Here is a 17,500-nt window from a genome sequence, read left to right as displayed (position 1 = left end):
ATCACGGCATCACGCGAGTGAAAATTCGATAAACCCGGAAGATTCTTTCCCCTGATTACGAAATAATAGGGCCATTTATACGAGAGGAAACAAGCCTCGGCTTACTCTGGCCGCGGCTTACATAAGACGCGAACACCCCTTATAAATGGTACAAAATCTATGTTCACGGCTTTCTCAAGCCGCGGCTTATCCTGGCCTGGGAGTTTATACTCGTATAAATACTTCCGTTTCGTGTATTATGTACGCTGCGGCCAGAGTAAGCCGCGGTTTATTTTTTCTCGTATAAACGGCCCTAATGAGATTCCAAACTATCCAACTAACGAAGAAACAGGGCTTGACACGTTTCCGTGCTCTTGGACCTTAACCCGTGGCTACAGTAAATAGAGGCAAGAAAGTTTCAGCAAAAAGGAGAATATATGAGACCGAGATGACAACGATGTAACGTACGAAATGCTGGTGGAGAACAAAAAACGCATGAGACTGAGAGAAAGAGAGATCTTTTGTTTCCGTGCACCAACGTGGCGGCGATGGCGCGACTGAGGAAGTCACAAGTAGGTGCTAAGAACCCTCTTCACATTTGACCAATCAGGTTAGTTTAATTCTTAAATACACGACCACACAAGCTTTTGTAGCTTTAAAAGTTATCGTGTTTAAATAAAGATAATGTATGTGTAGTGATGCATGTATACTCGGGCTGTTCGCCAAAACATAAATTGACTTGTAAATGTTCGAATTATTCCTTCATTTTCGTCTATAGTCCTCATTTGGGATACCTCTTTCCTCCTTTCCTCGCCAAGTCTTTAACGTGCTCTTCGACAGGAAGATTGTCCACGGCTGCTTGCTTCAAAACTCCTTTCCTTCCCCGAGAAGCAGCTGTCGGTATTGTTGGCGGGGGGAATGGGGAGAGGCTCTGTGGTATTTCAAAGCGCCTCTCCCCATTCACTGCGCCAACAATACCACCAGCTACACAGTCTACGAGAAGCCAAGAATTTCTCAGTTCTCCTCAATAATAAGAATTCTTTGCACGTTATCAGCACTGAAGTATAATTACGTTCTACTTTTCTGCGCATTTTTTTTATTTGTTGCGCGTTTTCCCACCTCTTATGAAACTTGCCGAGCAACATTACCTGCCATTGGCCATCTGTGAGGTACGTAGCTCGTCAGTCAACAAACATGGTAGACTCTGTGGAATAGTCCAACCTCCATTCCTAAAAAAGAGGTTACGGAGGATGTCAAGGTGGCACTGCAGAAACAATTGTCAGAAGGTAGTAAAAATGCGTAGATTTTATCCGGTGGACACAGTAGAAGACTATTAATTAACCTGCAATGGCGTCGAAGTTATTGTAACGCTAGTGGAGTTTAACAAAATATACCCGTATGGAGCTCAAAAATGGAACGTCAATTGGATAAACAAGACAGGCAGTGAAAAATAGATATCTGGACTCTTAAAAAACGACGAGTAATGGTCTTCGACAAGAATTGCATCTTTCGCCGTCGGATATAAAAAAAAACCCTCCTTTTCAACAAACGAAAATGGATCACCTGCTACAGTCTCCAAGGTATACATAGATGGCCTCCATTTTGGCGGTTAAAAAAATCATCTTCTGCTTCTCTTCCGAAATGTGCTGTTTGAAGGGACTCGGACACACATGAGTTAGATGAGGGAGTTTTCAGAAGAGCTTGTATGACTGGTGGAACATGTTCACTGATAGAACCATTGAGTACAGGCATTGGCAAGAGGGAACAAGAAGGATGCACAAAGATGGAGAAAATAGTGATTGAAAATCTGCTCTTCCACTGACTTTACACTAGTCAAGGTGTCACTTAACTCACCAATTCTTCTTTCATAAGGGCAGCACCACCAAGCAGTCGGAGGACCCCAGTTATTCATTTGGTTAAGTAGATGACTCAGAACCATATGATAGTTAATGCTGACAGAATACTCACCAAAGATTTTACTGTAGAGTTTATGATGACCTTTCAGCAGTGTTTCCAATCAGTTGATGTCATTTTCATTTAATTATGTAATTGTGAAGAACAATTTCACATGCCTCTACCCGAGTTCGCACCAGTTTGTATGCTTCCTCACTTACCTGTTTCCCCAGACAGACTCTTGCAAAGGTTATGATGAAATTCTTCCACTGCTGGGTAGTTATTCCTCTTCCAGACATTTTCTGAAGCATGGTACGGGGAAGCCGCTCTACATCATGTGGGATCAGCCTCTGGTGGAAGGTTTCACGTTCATTGGCATCAATAAATCTGTCATCCTCAACTATGATGGCATTTCCTATGTCCTCAACAAGACCAAGAAAGAACCGAATTATGAATTGGGCAATAAGGAAATTATCAACAGTTTTAAAATATGAGAGACGTGAAAGCTCACTATATCTATCTCCACTTGCCTTTGCAATTGCATCTGCAGCGTGCCGACTTGAGGCCTTTTGGTCGCGTTTCATTGCCCCCCGTACTTCCTGGTCCTTCCTTGTCTCTGGCATGCTCGTTGTAAAGAAAGAAATCCTTCCAGAGGCACCAACTGTGCCAGGCTCTCGCTTCGCAATCTTGTGACACTTGTCACAAGGTCTGTTTGCTTTGTAACTGAGGAATTGAGAGATCTTTCTTGATCCCAGGAATGTCTCCCGGCACAGGTAAGAATACAGCATGTGTGATGTCTGTTAGCGATATCTACTCCAGATATTTTGATTCCCTCATACAACAATAGTAGATCATCGACAATTGGTTTTAGAAAACTATTGATGTGACGTTGCGCTTCCTCTGGCCCTGGAATAATACCAATCAACATGGACCACATTTTCTGATAACGCACAGATCTTGGTAAATTAAGAACAGCTATACACAAAAACACCACTGGAGTGAACTGCCCAAGAAAAGGGGTTAAAGTAACAGAGCCAAGTTATTCTTCTCTTCTACTGAAAAGAGGCACTTTGTTGTCCGTTGGATCTTTCAAAAAACATTCTCATAAACTTTCCGTCCCGCAAGTCTCGTAATGAGCTATCACTTGACGGCTCAGGTCTCTGTTGAATGAGACTTCCTTATTTCTCAAAAATAAAGTAATCCACTTAGAGGGTGATAAATAAGGAAATTTCTTAAATGATACCCACTTCTTTCTGCCAAAAGACAGATTCTGACAGTATGAGAGCTCAGCTTTGCAAAGTTTCCCAAAAAGCTTGTTTTTACAAGTAGCCGAGATCTTGTCCCCATTACGTCCATTTTTAACAATATCTGGTAGTTTATAAATACAATTACACTTGACATTTGGGCACACCATTATTTCACATTGGTTTAATATTTTTAAATTAGTTACACAAAATAAATCAGAAGTGTCTTGGGGAAAACTAGGTGAAGCGGGTGCTTAATTATACCAAGAATAATGCAAAGAGGCATAATTATAACGCAAAACGGCATAACACAGAAAGGCATAACGCAGAAAAGCGTAACGCAAAATAGCCATAACGCAGAGGCCCTTTGAAGAGTGGAGACTAGCTGTGTGCTCCGTAAATAATTTCAGCTCTAAAAAAAAAACGCCAATCGATTGTTCAAGGGAAAGGACATAATATCAAACTTTTTCTTCCTGTTTAAGTTGCCTCTTTGCGTTATGGCTCATTACGTTATCCTTTTTGCATTATGACCATTTGCTTTATGCATCTCTGCGTCATGCCTGTTAACGTGATGCATATTTGCGTTATGCCTATTCGCGTTATGGCTATTTGCGTGATGCCTATTTGCGTTATGGCTGTTTGCGTTATACCTCTTTCCGTAATGGCCATTTGCAGAATCGGCTTGTTGCCATTCAGCTTTGGATTGATGCATTCATGATTTGGACGATTTTATTTCAAATACTGATCATTGAATTTTGTCATAGATATACCTCCATAGTCCACGCTTTGCTACTTTCGAGAAAATTTTGTTTTGTTTTGCTTTCTCCTGCTTTGAGACACCGAGGTAAGTTGTCTTTCATTTTTGGCTGGTACTGACTGTCGACATTATGAATTTGTTTGGATTTGTCGATAATCTGGCTCTGTATTTCCTAAAACGAAACCGAGTTCAATTTCATTTCTTTGGTTATTTTTTGAGGTGTCCTTGAAGGGAAGTTATTTTGCTCATGCCAGCCAACATTTATCGGCCTGAAGATTTGGTGCTGGTTACACCACATAGGAGTCATTTTAGGGGCAGCAATAAAAGCCGGACAGTGATCCAGAATCAGCAATCCAGAAATCAGAATTAATGATCATTCATGATAATTAATGATTCAGTTGTACGTGGTCAAGTCTGCGTAAAAGTAATAATGTTTGAAATTTATTAAATAAACAAAGTTGTACTTTACCGTCTTTCCTTCCTTTCTTTACGTTCTAGCTATTACCACAGCCTCCAAAATAAGAAATTATAAACGGCCTACGTCACGTTATTTTAGGGTGTTAAGGGGAAATCTTTATTTCACGAGTTTAACGAAAATGGTAATGTGGAATTCCCTTACTGATAAAATTATCGTTAGATCACACACATGACGATTCTGAGCAAAAGCGACTTTCATCAAAGCGATTTGCCATCCACTTGAAAAACGCCGGGCCGATAGTTTTTCAAGATAACCCAATTCAATCCGTTTTAATCTTGTCCATTTGAGTTCATCGGCCCATGCTTCTCAGTCTTTCCTTTTGTTTTTGTTGTTGTTTTTTTTATGTTGTTCAACCGTTTTGTGCGGATTGCAATGTTTCGTTCTACTTTTTGGGTGCCATGAAATTACATCATTCCGAAGCCCATTCCAAATACACGGCGGAAAAACCTTCCAACCCAAGCCGAACATATCATCAGTTGTCGACCTTGAAGCGCAATATTCATCTGCCTTTCGGCAGAATCTTCAAAACTTGCTTGTTTCCCGGCCTATTCAATGCTAGCGGGATGTCTCGAAAGAACTTAACTTCGATAAACAATGTGAATTTATCATATTCACTGTATGTTCTTCCTCAACCTATATAGAATCGACAGCTTCAATCGCGCCCCGTCACCAACGCAACACATCCTCCGGGTGCCTTGTTCCTTTAAAAGAGGCATTTTTGTACCAAGGCAGGAGAGAAATAAAAGGAAAATGAATTAAACAAGTTTTAAGTTTCCTTTATTGTAATGTGGACTACGTCAGCTTGACGATGCCATCACCATGTTTAAGTCTTGTATCCAGAATAACAAGGTCAGATCCATTTTACAGTTTATATTTTCTCAGTCAAAAACTTGAATGTGGGGATTATAGGAGAGCGTACAAGGGGTGGGTAAGTTGTTGTAGTTCTCGCGAATTGTGAATGATTCTGGATTCCGGATTCTGGCTTTTAGTATTGCTGGGAAGAGTACGAGTTTTCTTGGTTGACAATCGATACTGAGCGGGGAGTTATGAAGTGCAAAATATGTTGCAAGTGGCCAAAGATTTGCAAAGGTTCAGTCACAAATATTTTACCATTGTGAACAGGTTATGGGACAAGTAACTCATTCTGCTGGTGCCAATTGCCCTGGGATAAGTTTTGTCAAAAATATTTGACGGACCCTGATAAGATAGTAAAGGGCAACAGCTTACACTCATCCATTTAACCACATTTTGAACTACCAAGAAGTAGGTGACCTTGTGACCTGTGGTAGCTTGCTACTGACTCTCGAGAACGAAGAGTTCCTGTAAGATTCACCCGCGTCGTTACGGTATGTTTAAATGTGTCATGACTTTAAGTTGTACTATGAGAACGGGTGATCCATTCTCATTTTTGCCTTTGCTCCAACTATAGCCAGACCAGAATGGGAAAACGAAACAAACAAAGGATCTGATCATTAGCACGAGAGGACAGAGCCAAAAAAATATTCTGAAAACTATGCTACAGGGATTGTAGGAAATAAAAATTGTGTGATTAACACGTTAAGGACGGTGCCTACTAATTCAAAGGTATATTTGCGCGGTTTACTGAATATGCGGGAGAAGCAGATCTTAACAAGTGTTATTGAAATCCAAAAAGAAAATTAAAGGGTAACCAAGCATTTATGGAAGACAATCAACAATCTTTGTAAAAAGCTTTAAAATACAAAGCAACGTATGGCGTTCTTTTCCAAACTGAAGCTTAATTATCTCTGAAAAACGCGTGGTTACCCCCAATTTTCTTTTTGGATACCGAGACCACCTGGTAAGTTCTGCTTTGTCCGCATAGCTTTCAACTGCGCAAAAAATATCCCTGTATTAATAAGCACCAGCCATAGGAAATCCGAATATCTCGAGGATGCGCAGAACGTATGCGCAATAACAATAGTGGGCACCGTCCTTAAATTATAATCATATACCCGGCTTGACAACAAGCTTGATATTTTGTAGTTGACGAGGTTTTACCAGTTCTAAAAGTGTTTCGGACTCGTCTATGACAACAGCTTTCGGGATTGGTTTAGAAAACAATGGACATAAACATTGGAGAGACTGGAGAACCACAAGCCGCGCCCTATCAATGAAATAAGAACCGCGTGATCTCTGAACGCGCGCGAAACTTTCCCACTGCCTAAGAGACGACAGTTTGCTTAAATAGAGGATGCGATAAGGCAACACTTGACGCCCCAACCACACTATTTTGCCTCCACTACTCAACCGGACACTCAAGCTAGGTGAGACATGGGCGCGTTGGCCAGCAAAGCCCTCTGTTACATAATGCGTTTCAAAAGTAGTCGTTTTCATCTGAGCGATAACGAAGCAAAATATTTTCATCTGCGCTATCACTATCGCATCCACACTACAACGCTCAACAACCATGTAAACAACTTTTGTCAAAAAAAATTCCACTGCTTTTTAACCATCCACATTCATGCCTTTTCAAAGGTTTTTCTACGTTCTGACGTCATTGTTTTCAAAAGTCTCCGTTTTCACCAATCAACACTACGCCCGGAGCGTTTTCAAAAGTCTTTACTTTGCAAACCGTTTTTGAGCGTTGTATTGTTGATAAGCGAAAAACGCATTAAAAGGTATGCGTTTTCAAACAAATACACATTAGTGTGGATGGGGCTTTAAAGAGCTACCAAGAAGTTAGTTTGAACAACAAAAAGGTAAAGTCTGCTACGAGCCTAGAAGGCCCACCAGGCCGGCGCTTATCTCCGGTTTCTGTAGCATGAAGTGACTAGGAGTATTTCTACGCCCCCCTGGATGGGAATGCTAGTCCATCGCAGGGCCTTAAACCAGCATTAAATTCACCGGTACCCATTTATACACCTGGGTGGAAAGAGGTACCGTGAGAGTAAAGTGTCTTGCCCAAGAACACAACACAATGTCCCCCGGCCAGGACCCGAACCCGGACCACTCGATCCGGAGTCGAGCACACTAACCATGAGGCCACCGCGCCTCCCACAACAAAAAACAACAAACAACGACACCAAAATACGCTCTTGCTTACCGCCTTGCAACGATAAGCCGTTTAAGGTTAACAGCGCATTTCAAACTGTTTCTATTTCTTATCGTAGCTTACTTGTTTCCAAGTTGCTGAATATTGGCAAATGATCAAATAGAGAAAAACGTTCGCCGCTAGAGAAAGCGAACGATTTGTGTTGTCATATTTTTATCTTTGCAGATACAGCCACTTGTTTAACTTTTAAAAATACAAAATAACCACGTATACAAAGTTACCTTCTATCGCATTGTCTCTCTTCAACGAGCCTTTACTAGGTCTTAAGTCAATTGGACTGGCCACAAATGAAGTCAACCATAAGGCGATGAATAATTGTAGCCAATCAAGATGGGCGTGAGATCTGTTTTATTACAACAAAATGGGTTTTGACCTGAATTCAGACCATCTACCTTATTAATTCGTTGGTTTATGTTCAGACGAAATTTGAGACCTAAGTTGTTAGGAAAGTTGCTCAATATCTACGTGTCATCTTTCCTTTTGCTTTTTAGTTTATCGAATCTCTTCTGTAAATGATCGTTGACCGTTTGCAGTTCTCCTATTTCGTCTTGTGCTTTACGAAGCTGCAAAGAAAGAGGAAAGCCATGCGATTGAAAAAGATACAAAAGTTATTGCGACCTGTAGGTCAGCAAACTTCACCAGTGCATGTACATTCAAAACATACCTCGCGCTGCAATTTTCGTTTTTCAGCCTTCAAGGAATCCTCGGTCGCCTCCTGCAAGAAAATTACATGATTCGTGTTAAGTTTCTAGAGGGCATTTTTCTGCCAAGAAAAATGTCGAAAAACAGCAATGTCTTTTCCGTTTTTGTGCTAGTGTAAGGGAATCCTTGCTGACGTCACTATTTACATTTTGCTTGATTAAACATGCGAGAAGGCAAAAGCCCCGCTATTTACAAATTGACTTTAAAAGGCAAAAAAAGTTGTTAAACTTAGTTAAATCTCCTTTGATAACAAGCCAGTTATTAACCATCAAAATTGATACATTCTTGGGTGACAAAAGCGCTATGACACCATACATTCTTTGTAAAATTTCTCTCCCCTCGGAGAATAATAAACGCTGATATTGCACGTAAACCCGCCAAAACGTGACAGGTGAACAGTGGAGCGAGAGTAGGAAGGTTTTAGTTTTCAAGAATATTATTTTCATCGCTATTCCTTGGGTTTCAACTGTTTAGACCGACATGCATCATTCACGGCGTATTTTCATAACAGGAAACCCACACACAACGATTGGGTTACCTGTGGTATATCGGTTCAAATTTTCATGCGATGCGCTTTCAATATTCGGCTGACTGATTGAGAAAACAATAGCCTAGACCAAATGGGGCCAAAAATGTGAACAAGGATTCCCCAAATTCAAGAAAGCAACTCGTCCACAGAGATAATAGGGACCTTTAGATCGGAGGACTTAGCTTACCAGTAGTTTACCAGTTTCAGCATACTTGGACTCCTTCAATTTGACTACTGTCTGTTTTGCTGTTGTGTGGTCTCATCGATCAGTAGTCCAATCAGAAGATTACGCCAAGCCGACCACATTGCTAAAGGGATGGCTAGACCATAACACCGGGAACTCAGAGCCCTACTCTTTTCGAATAGAGTGTGGGATATTTAACTTCCCACAGAGTTTATGAACATTGAAGGGTTGTGAGACAGGGCCTACGGTTTATAGTCCTTATCCGAGAAGACTTGAAAGTCTAACCACTTGCAGATGTCATTACAAAGGCAGCACTTCGTCCTCAGGTATTTGCAGACCCTGACTCAGAGTTGGTCCAGCTGGAGTCGAACTCACGACCTCGCGCATGGTCACTGCGCGCGGTGTCACTGCGCTGAGCATGCGCACTGAGCATGTGCATAAGGTTTGGAGACCAACAATTTTCGAAGTGCACGTGCTCAGGAGGGAAAACTCGTAGTCGTCCTCGTCCTCCGATGTAAAGGTGCCTAATAATGGGGTTCCCTGATATCTAACACGTGCAAAACATGTTTTCGTGTCAACTCAACCAAACGTCCAATAAAGTCTGACTTACCGCGGCCTCCGCTTGTGACTTGTAACGTTTGACTTGGCTTTCAAGTCTCGCCACCTTAGCAAAATAAATACATTAAATGTCAAATCAAGCAAGTGATATATACTGACCCGCAAAGACAGTACGGAAGAGTAACATCTTAAATGAGAACAATACATCACGAAAGGGTACATTGGAAGTCAAATCACATGAAAAGCGCGATTGTGTTCTAGTAATAAACTGAATTTCTATGGTCTAAAACTCCCTTGGCCATAACCAGCGTATAGATGATTGCAACGAAAGAATACCCTCAATAGTCCCAACCACTTGCATCTAACTTTAATGGTTTGTGGATTATGTAACGGTTACAGTATTGTTGGTAGAAGGGGAAATAGACAAAGGTTGTAAAAACCGACATTGAAGGGCGAGCAAGATACTCCCAAGAAGACGTGTCACGTACCATTTCCCCACACGCGGGAGGCAGCTTTCGCGCGTACTCGAATCGGATGGGTTATGGGGATGCGCGTAACAATCACACAATCTACTTACAAGTCCCTCAAGACGCGCGTTGTCTTGCTCAGCTTTTTGCTGCTTTATTTTGAAATCATTTATTTGCCTACTAAATTCTCCTAAAAGAGAAGGAAAAGGAACATTGCATCTTTAATTAAACAACACATAACAAGGAAAAACCAGCCTTCTTACACCAAGGATGTTATTGAGTCACAGAGGTACAGTAACGCAACAGTACAGGGTGACAGTTCAAAAAACGAGCCTTAAAAAATCACATCATAAGAGACTATTGTAATTACTGGGTGTTACCATTACTATATTTTCGGCCTGTTCGTTGAAATAACTTTCAAAATTAAAAGATGATTATTTCGTTTTCTACAATTTTGCATGCTCCTCATTGTATGTCAGTTCGTTGAGGTACTGTAGTCGACAAAAATTATTTTTCATGATTTAAAAAGAAAACATTTTGAAACCGTGCTTAACTAAACAATCATGTTTAAAACATGGTTAAGGTTTGGTGTGAAGGGGGTATAAGAAATGTGACCATCCCTTTTCTTCTCATTTACAATTCCTTTTTCACCATCAACTGTGAAATGCCCCCAACCCTTAAACTTGTTCATTTTGTTGGTAGATTTTCATATCTATCAAGAACTCATTTTTAAAAGAAATTATTGAATCCTGATTTTTTTATGAGCCCTTGAAGTTAATGAAATATTTAATTTTTTTGCATGCTATAAGCCCCGCGGACAAATTATTGTCTCGTGGGCTCATTAGGAATGAGCCAATGAGAAGCATCCATCACTTGACTGTGATGTAAGAGAAGGATATTCCAACAACTCAAGCTTGCACGATGTCCTTTTCTCATGTCACGCTCGATATATGAACACATTTGGCCGAGTGGGGGACTAATGCGAACGATAGGTGAAATAATGGTCAAGTCTGCCTTCACTTTTAGCGCTTGTAAAAAAATCAGGATTCAATATATATTTTTTTTAATTCCAAAAATGAGTCCTTGAAAGATACGAAAATCTACCAAAAAAAACAAAAACAAATTGAAGGGTTAGGGGCACTTTAAAGTGTTTGGAGAACATTTAATACAGGTTCCATAATGATTACATAAAAGGTAAAGCAGATAAATTAAAGTAAGTTTACACAAGGAAAACAAGAATTGAGGGAGTACATCATGTATCACAGAGACAACACCCAGTTATTGGTAGGAAATTTGCATGACAGTCTTACAAGGTTGCACTGGAGAACAAAAGAAAATAACAATAACCAGGGTAGTCCTTACGTCTGAGTTCCTCCAAATCAGCAGTTATCGCTTTAGGTGTGTCAGACTCTTCCTTCTTCAACGATAAAACTTCTGCTTGAAGATTTTTTATCTGCATAACGAGGTTAAATGAAGTTTAACTGAGTTAACAACTAGGAGCAACTGCAGTCAATATTATTGCTGTCAGTGGTTTGTTATATTTGCGGATGCATTGGATTCCTCATGCTTTGAGTTATAGAGGTTATTCATTGGTGTGGTGGGTAGAAGCGGCATTTTGTGTGGAGTGTTTAGCAGTTTTTTTTAATTGGAAGCTTGTGGAAGCAGAGTCAACAATTTTGAAACAATCTTCTGAACAAAGGGAGAAACAATTTCAGAACTTCTCAGGTGTTTAAAGATGTGGGAATGTTTGTCAGAGGAGAGATGTTTGTGGATGTGTGTGGCGAAGTGTCTGTTGGTTTCACCAACATAACAGGCAGTAGCCTGCACATGAAAACTTATAAATGACTCGCGAGCGTAAATCCGTAGGGATAGGATCCTTGTCCCCAAACCAACTCCTGATTTTACAAGGGGTGAACACCAACTTAATGTCTAGGTCAGTGCAAAAGTGCTAACTCTGCTTCCACAAGCTTCTAATTGAAAATCAAGGAAGCCATGCACATCCTTTGGGAGCAGCCATCTTTGCCAGGTGAAACGTCTCAATTTATCCCTTTCAAACTAATTAATCTCCTTTCTTAGCTTAAATAGTTTTACTTTTTTTTTGGTTCGCACCTTCATCCTTAATTATTCTCCTTAATATCTCACTTTGTTATACTATTTATTGCATATTTTCATTTTATTCATCACTGTACAACTGACGATGAATAAGGTCTCATCCGAAACATGTATTGTCTTTATTAAAAGATGAACTTGAAAAACATCTTGTGGTTCATCAAGGTAATATCCTATTTCGTGCTGCTACAAAGCCCTCATGATGAGGTAGGTAGGTAAAGTCTGCATACGAGCCAAGTGACCCATCAGGCCAGAGCTTATCCCGGTTTCCATGGCATGAAGCGACCAGGAGTATTTCTACTCCCCCCTGGATGGGATGCCAGTCCATCGCAGGGTTATCCCCAGCATTTTTCCGGTACCCATGTTTATACACCTGGGTGGAGAGAAGTACCATGGGAGTAAAGTGTCTTGCCCAAGAACACAACACAATGTTCCAGGGCCAGGACCTGAACCCAGACCATTCGCTCCGGAGTCGAGCACACTAACCATGAGGCCACCGCGCCTCCCTCATGATGATGATGATGATGATGATAATAATAATAATAATCATCATCATCATCATTATGATCATCATCGTCACTTTTGCAATGACCAATTAGCAGGGGATGTGCTTAAAACTTCCATGTCGAACACTGACGGTTTAAAAGAACAAATTCACCAAAAACAGCAGTGACAGAGAAAGTAATAACCTGTAAAATTAATGTGTCTTTTTCATCTGTTAAAGAAGGACGACGGCTGTTTGACCGACTTCTTGGTGGCTCACTACCTCTGTCTATTGGCAAAACAAAAAAAGGACCAGGTAAAAATTACCTTGCTGCAAACAATTAACTTTGAGATGTAAAATAGTCCCAATATAACTTTATCACTCTGCTGTTTAACAGGTCCAGGTGTGACCCCAGAGCAAAGTATCAGGAGCTAGTTGTAAAAGTATTTGGCTGGAGTCACTTTTGATGAGAATGGAGTTCCTGAACAAAATCCCTTGAGTAACACTGGGATTGACTGAAACCTAACCCACTTACAATCACAAAGATAGGAGGCAAGGGTGACCACTGAATGGTCACCCTTCCAGGGGCCCATTTCTCAAAGGTCCCGAAACTTTACGGGCTGTTTTTCGGGTGTCACAATTCCCTTTGTATCTCAAGAAAGGAATGGATTTAAGTTGTCAAACTTCACCGCCATTTTGGCTTTTTTGTTACCTTGAAATCATGTTAAAAGATCGGCTTTCCTGTTGACAGTTTCACAAATGGCTTTTCAAGCCAGAAACGTTTTCAGGACTTTTGAGAACTGGGCCCCAGGTCCTAAAACTAGGTATCCAACAGAAAACAGCATTTTCCTTAGGGAATGCTGTGCACCCTCAAATCAACAACTTCAATTTGCGGTGAGGAGCAAAGAAGTCCAATAATTTTAATTAGTAAACCTATACCTGTCTCATCAGGGACAGCTAAGCTTACTGCATCTCTAAGTGATCCAGGATTTGATTCCGCACTGTCATCCTTGACTTCCTGCTCCTCATAGAGAGAAAGCCCTCGTTCCTGAAAGGAAACTCATGGGTTCAATTTTGTTACACAATATATCAAGAAAAATTTTAAAATATTTTTGCAGTTTTGTTTGCTTTGCATAACTATGTTTGCTGCCCAAACGCAAAACCATTATAATGACTTGCCTGTGCCTTTTTATCTCTACAAATACACCTCATTCCAAAATGGCCACATTTTAGTATTTTCTTGTTTGATAGCAAATAGGCCCTTTTGGCCTCCTTCAACGTTAAATATTCTTTTAAATTTTTTGTTTGCAAGTGTGGTTAAAAGGGCCAATTTGCAATCAAACAAAAGAATTCTAAAATGGTGGCCATTTTGGAATAAACTGTATTGCTTTACTCAGTAACTACTTACTGAGAGAAAATTGTCTCTAAATTCAATGGCTTCTTTTAACTGCTGTATCTCTTCCTCATGTCCCTTTATGGTCTTTTCAAGTTTACTGTTTTCCTGTGGGAAAACAAAAAACATGACAGATACATAAGATCAAATACCAGTTACCCTAAACCATTGGTAATATTGGAATTCTAGTCTTACCCTTGTTTTTTCTTTGAACTCAGCCTTGACTTCACTTGAAATTTCCTCCTCTTCAACCAGTCTTTCAAAAGAAGAAAAAAAGAATGCAGTACTTTTCTGTTAAACCTTTGCAGATGCCATGCTTCATTGACATGCTGAGACTGCATGGACAAGGAAACTATGATTTTTTATATCACAATTGACCCTCTCTGATCACAATCTGGAGTCAATTTAATAAAACTTTTACACATGTAATTTACAATTGTACCTGTAGATATTGTTCTCAGACTCTGAAACAATGGCTACACTTGTAAATTACATGTGGAAAAGTTTTATTAAATTGACCCCTGGATTAGTTTTTGGTTCTTCCAAAAATAAGTGACAACAACTCCATCTTTCTTAGTGGATGGCTGACTGATTGCCTTAACTTCTTCCATCTTACTTGAATTGCTTTTACTACATGTAGCTTTGCCAAATAGTTGCAAACAAGAGGGAAAAAAATAGAAGGAAACAAACAAATACCAGTTAATCTGTGATGAAGACAGAATCATAGAGTGTACAGGGGGAAGGACACTGTAACAGCATATTTCAAAATTTTACTGAAGCCTCCGGAATATGACAAATAAATGAGAACTTTCAGTGAAGTTGAATAACTAGATGAAAGATATGGGGTCGTTTAGGGGTCTCACAATTATTTTTCTTTTATGTAGAACACCACAAGAACAGTGTCAAATCACATGATAATAACTCAAATAAAAGTAGCTTTTCACAATCACTCCGACTGACACTCCAGGTACGCTAAACATAATCTGGCATGAACCTTTTTCCTTTCACTTTAATTGGTACTGGTTGTGAAATAGTCGATATGTATTGTTATTTATAATTTATTGCACCAGGATCCTACTGTTACGTTAAGAATTATTCCGTGGAGGGTCCACAAAGTAAAGATTGCATCTCTACCTGTCCTTAAGACAGTCCACTTGGTACAACAGAGCTTGCTTCTCATTGTCCAGTTGAGCTATTGACACCATTGCCTTACGGTACTTCTCTTCTGTTTCTTTTAAAGTGTCCTGGTTTGTGTGATAAAAATAAATGTAAAACCAAAAGCAATTCATGAAAAACTAAGTGAGTAGTACAAGTTAATCCTAGTCAAGTCTCTAACTACCAATTCAATTTACAAGTAAATCTAATGAGTAGGGAAGAGAACATGGGATATGAGCAGGTCACAACCCCACTGAAAGAAGGCAGGATACCCTGTCACCTCCAATATTAGGAAAGCCTCACCTGCTTAAACAATAAAATCCAAAAGTAGCTGCAGCAATATACATTACCTGGATATTCTTCAGAAGTTTCTCTGGTACTACGGGTCCATTCATGTCCACTGATGACTGTTCCTTGGGCACAACAGTAAGGCCAGATGATCCAGCAGAAACTGACCTTGATAAGGGGCCCTTGAAAAAAATAAACAAATAAAAAGACAAAAAGGTTACAAAACCAACACTGGTTAGCTTGTACATTGTTGTCAACTTTTGCTTCTCTCAGTCCTAACAGTGTTGTTTTCACTCTTTTTGCAGCCAGTCTTCCCAGCCACACTTGTGTCCAGAAATAGACATAATTAGCCATCATGGCTGACTACACATTAAATTACCAGTGCCCAAACAGGTCAAAGACCAGAATAAGGATTCACCAACACAACACAATCACTTGACTCTAAGGAAGATTTTCACTCAGGTTGTAGTAATGTCAGTTAATGTCAGCAAGAACAGTCCTTCTCAGCAGATATGTCTAGAAATGCCCCTCACAGACCCTTCTGCAAAATCACGATCGAAAATTCAACTACGTTAAAATTTGAGAACTGATACCAAAAATAGAAAGAGCACTTTAGAAACCATGCAAAGTTTCAGCATATCAGACGTGATATCAGCTGAGAAAATGTAAGTTAAAAAATGAAAAATTCAGAGACCTTTGTATGATCATATACAAACATCTGTAAATTTGTCAAATTTCAACTTATATTTCCTCAGCTGATATGAGTAAACACCTAATATGCTGAAATTTTGGGGAAAAAAAACAACTGTACCTTCTTTGAGTGTCTTGTTGGAGGTGTTGGTGGCTCATCATTTCCACCCAATTCATCTTCATCTCCCTGGAAATAAAAAAATCCTTCCTTATAGAGTCCTGATTTGACATCAAGTCAACATGATGGCAGGGCTTTATTAAGGGGGGTTGCCTCCTAACTATATGTATCAAACCATTGCTAAGGACCCCATCCAATGAAAAAACTGCTTCTTCCTTTCATTTCCTGGGAGCTTTTACCTGTTTTCCACTGAAATGCATGGCAGAGGACTGGGTCTAGTTGTGCATGTGCCTTCTGATTGAAGTGATGTCAGATATTCATTGAAAAAGGCACTCCATGGAACTATCCATGCAACCTCTTTGTAGGGCTCTTTGCTTCCTTAGCAACCATTGTCTTTCTATAGTTTAGTGCCACCCCCTTAACAGGGACATAGTTTTTCAGTGAGTGATTAACCCATTGACTCCTGGGGGTTCCCTATTGACGAGTAAAATCGTCTGGCGTTAGACAAAGTAAAATACTAAGTCTGGCCGGTTTCGGCCGGTTTGGACGTCAAAGGGTTAAATTTCAAAGTAACCACCTAGGTAAGTCAAACGATCACCACCAAAGATAGATATTTGGATTGGCTGCGGTTCTGACTCAACTAAAACCTTAAACAATGCTGATCTGATGCCCTGAAAATGACATACATTTTCGCCTTCCTGTTGCTGACGTTCCAATTCCTTCAAGCGAATGCTTCTTGCCTCTGCTCTTGCAGCTCTCTTGGCTGCCAAACGTGCCTCTGCCTAAAAGAGAAAGAATTTTTTCCAAGAATGATAGCATTAAAAAACAAAAACAATTTAACAGCAATTTAGATGAACGTTGAAAGAGAAAGCTGCCTAGGGATCACTATATTTTACAATTGAGCCATTATATACTTAATAAAATCACTGGTCAAAACTTTTCACAAATCTTTAAACTTGTTTTGAGAAGCAAAAATTCCACATAAAAAAAACCCAGATGTAAACCAAAGACTGATATTCCATCTTACCCTACCTCATGCTTAATAACTGAAGAAAGAGTTTTACAATGTAAATAGATGTTTATGAAAAGAAACAATTCGCTGAGGGTCTTCTACGGTAAGTTAGTCACATTACCTTTGTAGTTTACTGCAAAATAAAATACATGTAGCATTTGAAAACAATACTATCTACATATGAAAATGAACAGTGTTCTAAATTTTATTTTTAACTAGTATGGCCTGTGCTGCAGATATTGTTGTTTACATGCATAACAGAATGATGAGTTTAACATTACAAGGCACAATCAGGTAATTTTAGTTGAAGAGTGATTTTGTAACTTTAATTCATTATTTGCTTATCCAAACGACAAACTATTCAAAATGCTATAGGAATTGATTACC

The 17,500-nt window shown here is 39.7% G+C and overlaps 1 protein-coding gene and 1 long non-coding RNA gene across 2 annotated transcripts in view; one reads left to right on the top strand and one right to left on the bottom strand.

Annotated features, from left to right (window-relative positions):
* LOC138013033 (uncharacterized) overlaps nt 1–7,596 on the top strand; it is a 7,843-nt gene extending 247 nt beyond the window's left edge. Inside the window, exons 1-3 of the long non-coding RNA XR_011125160.1 lie at nt 1–589; nt 3,881–3,960; nt 4,093–7,596. The exon at nt 1–589 is cut by the window's left edge and continues 247 nt beyond it. This is a non-coding gene — a long non-coding RNA (uncharacterized lncRNA). The remainder of the gene's footprint in view (nt 590–3,880; nt 3,961–4,092) is intronic.
* A 140-nt stretch (nt 7,597–7,736) lies between these two features.
* LOC138013032 (leucine-rich repeat flightless-interacting protein 2-like) overlaps nt 7,737–17,500 on the bottom strand; it is an 11,425-nt gene continuing 1,661 nt past the window's right edge. Inside the window, exons 2-14 of the mRNA XM_068859993.1 lie at nt 16,788–16,883; nt 16,105–16,170; nt 15,356–15,475; nt 14,985–15,094; nt 14,046–14,106; nt 13,866–13,958; nt 13,397–13,505; nt 12,663–12,745; nt 11,227–11,317; nt 9,975–10,054; nt 9,450–9,503; nt 8,089–8,139; nt 7,737–7,987 (exon numbers count right to left, since the gene is read on the bottom strand). Of these exons, the coding sequence (XP_068716094.1) occupies nt 7,886–7,987; nt 8,089–8,139; nt 9,450–9,503; nt 9,975–10,054; nt 11,227–11,317; nt 12,663–12,745; nt 13,397–13,505; nt 13,866–13,958; nt 14,046–14,106; nt 14,985–15,094; nt 15,356–15,475; nt 16,105–16,170; nt 16,788–16,883 (1,116 nt within the window). The 3' untranslated portion in view covers nt 7,737–7,885. The remainder of the gene's footprint in view (nt 7,988–8,088; nt 8,140–9,449; nt 9,504–9,974; nt 10,055–11,226; nt 11,318–12,662; nt 12,746–13,396; nt 13,506–13,865; nt 13,959–14,045; nt 14,107–14,984; nt 15,095–15,355; nt 15,476–16,104; nt 16,171–16,787; nt 16,884–17,500) is intronic.

This window comes from Montipora foliosa, chromosome 8, assembly GCF_036669935.1.
Source record: "Montipora foliosa isolate CH-2021 chromosome 8, ASM3666993v2, whole genome shotgun sequence".
NCBI classification, from domain to species: domain Eukaryota; kingdom Metazoa; phylum Cnidaria; class Anthozoa; order Scleractinia; family Acroporidae; genus Montipora; species Montipora foliosa.
Note: the sequence above shows the minus strand (reverse complement) of the source record. Positions and strands in the feature narration are given on the sequence as shown.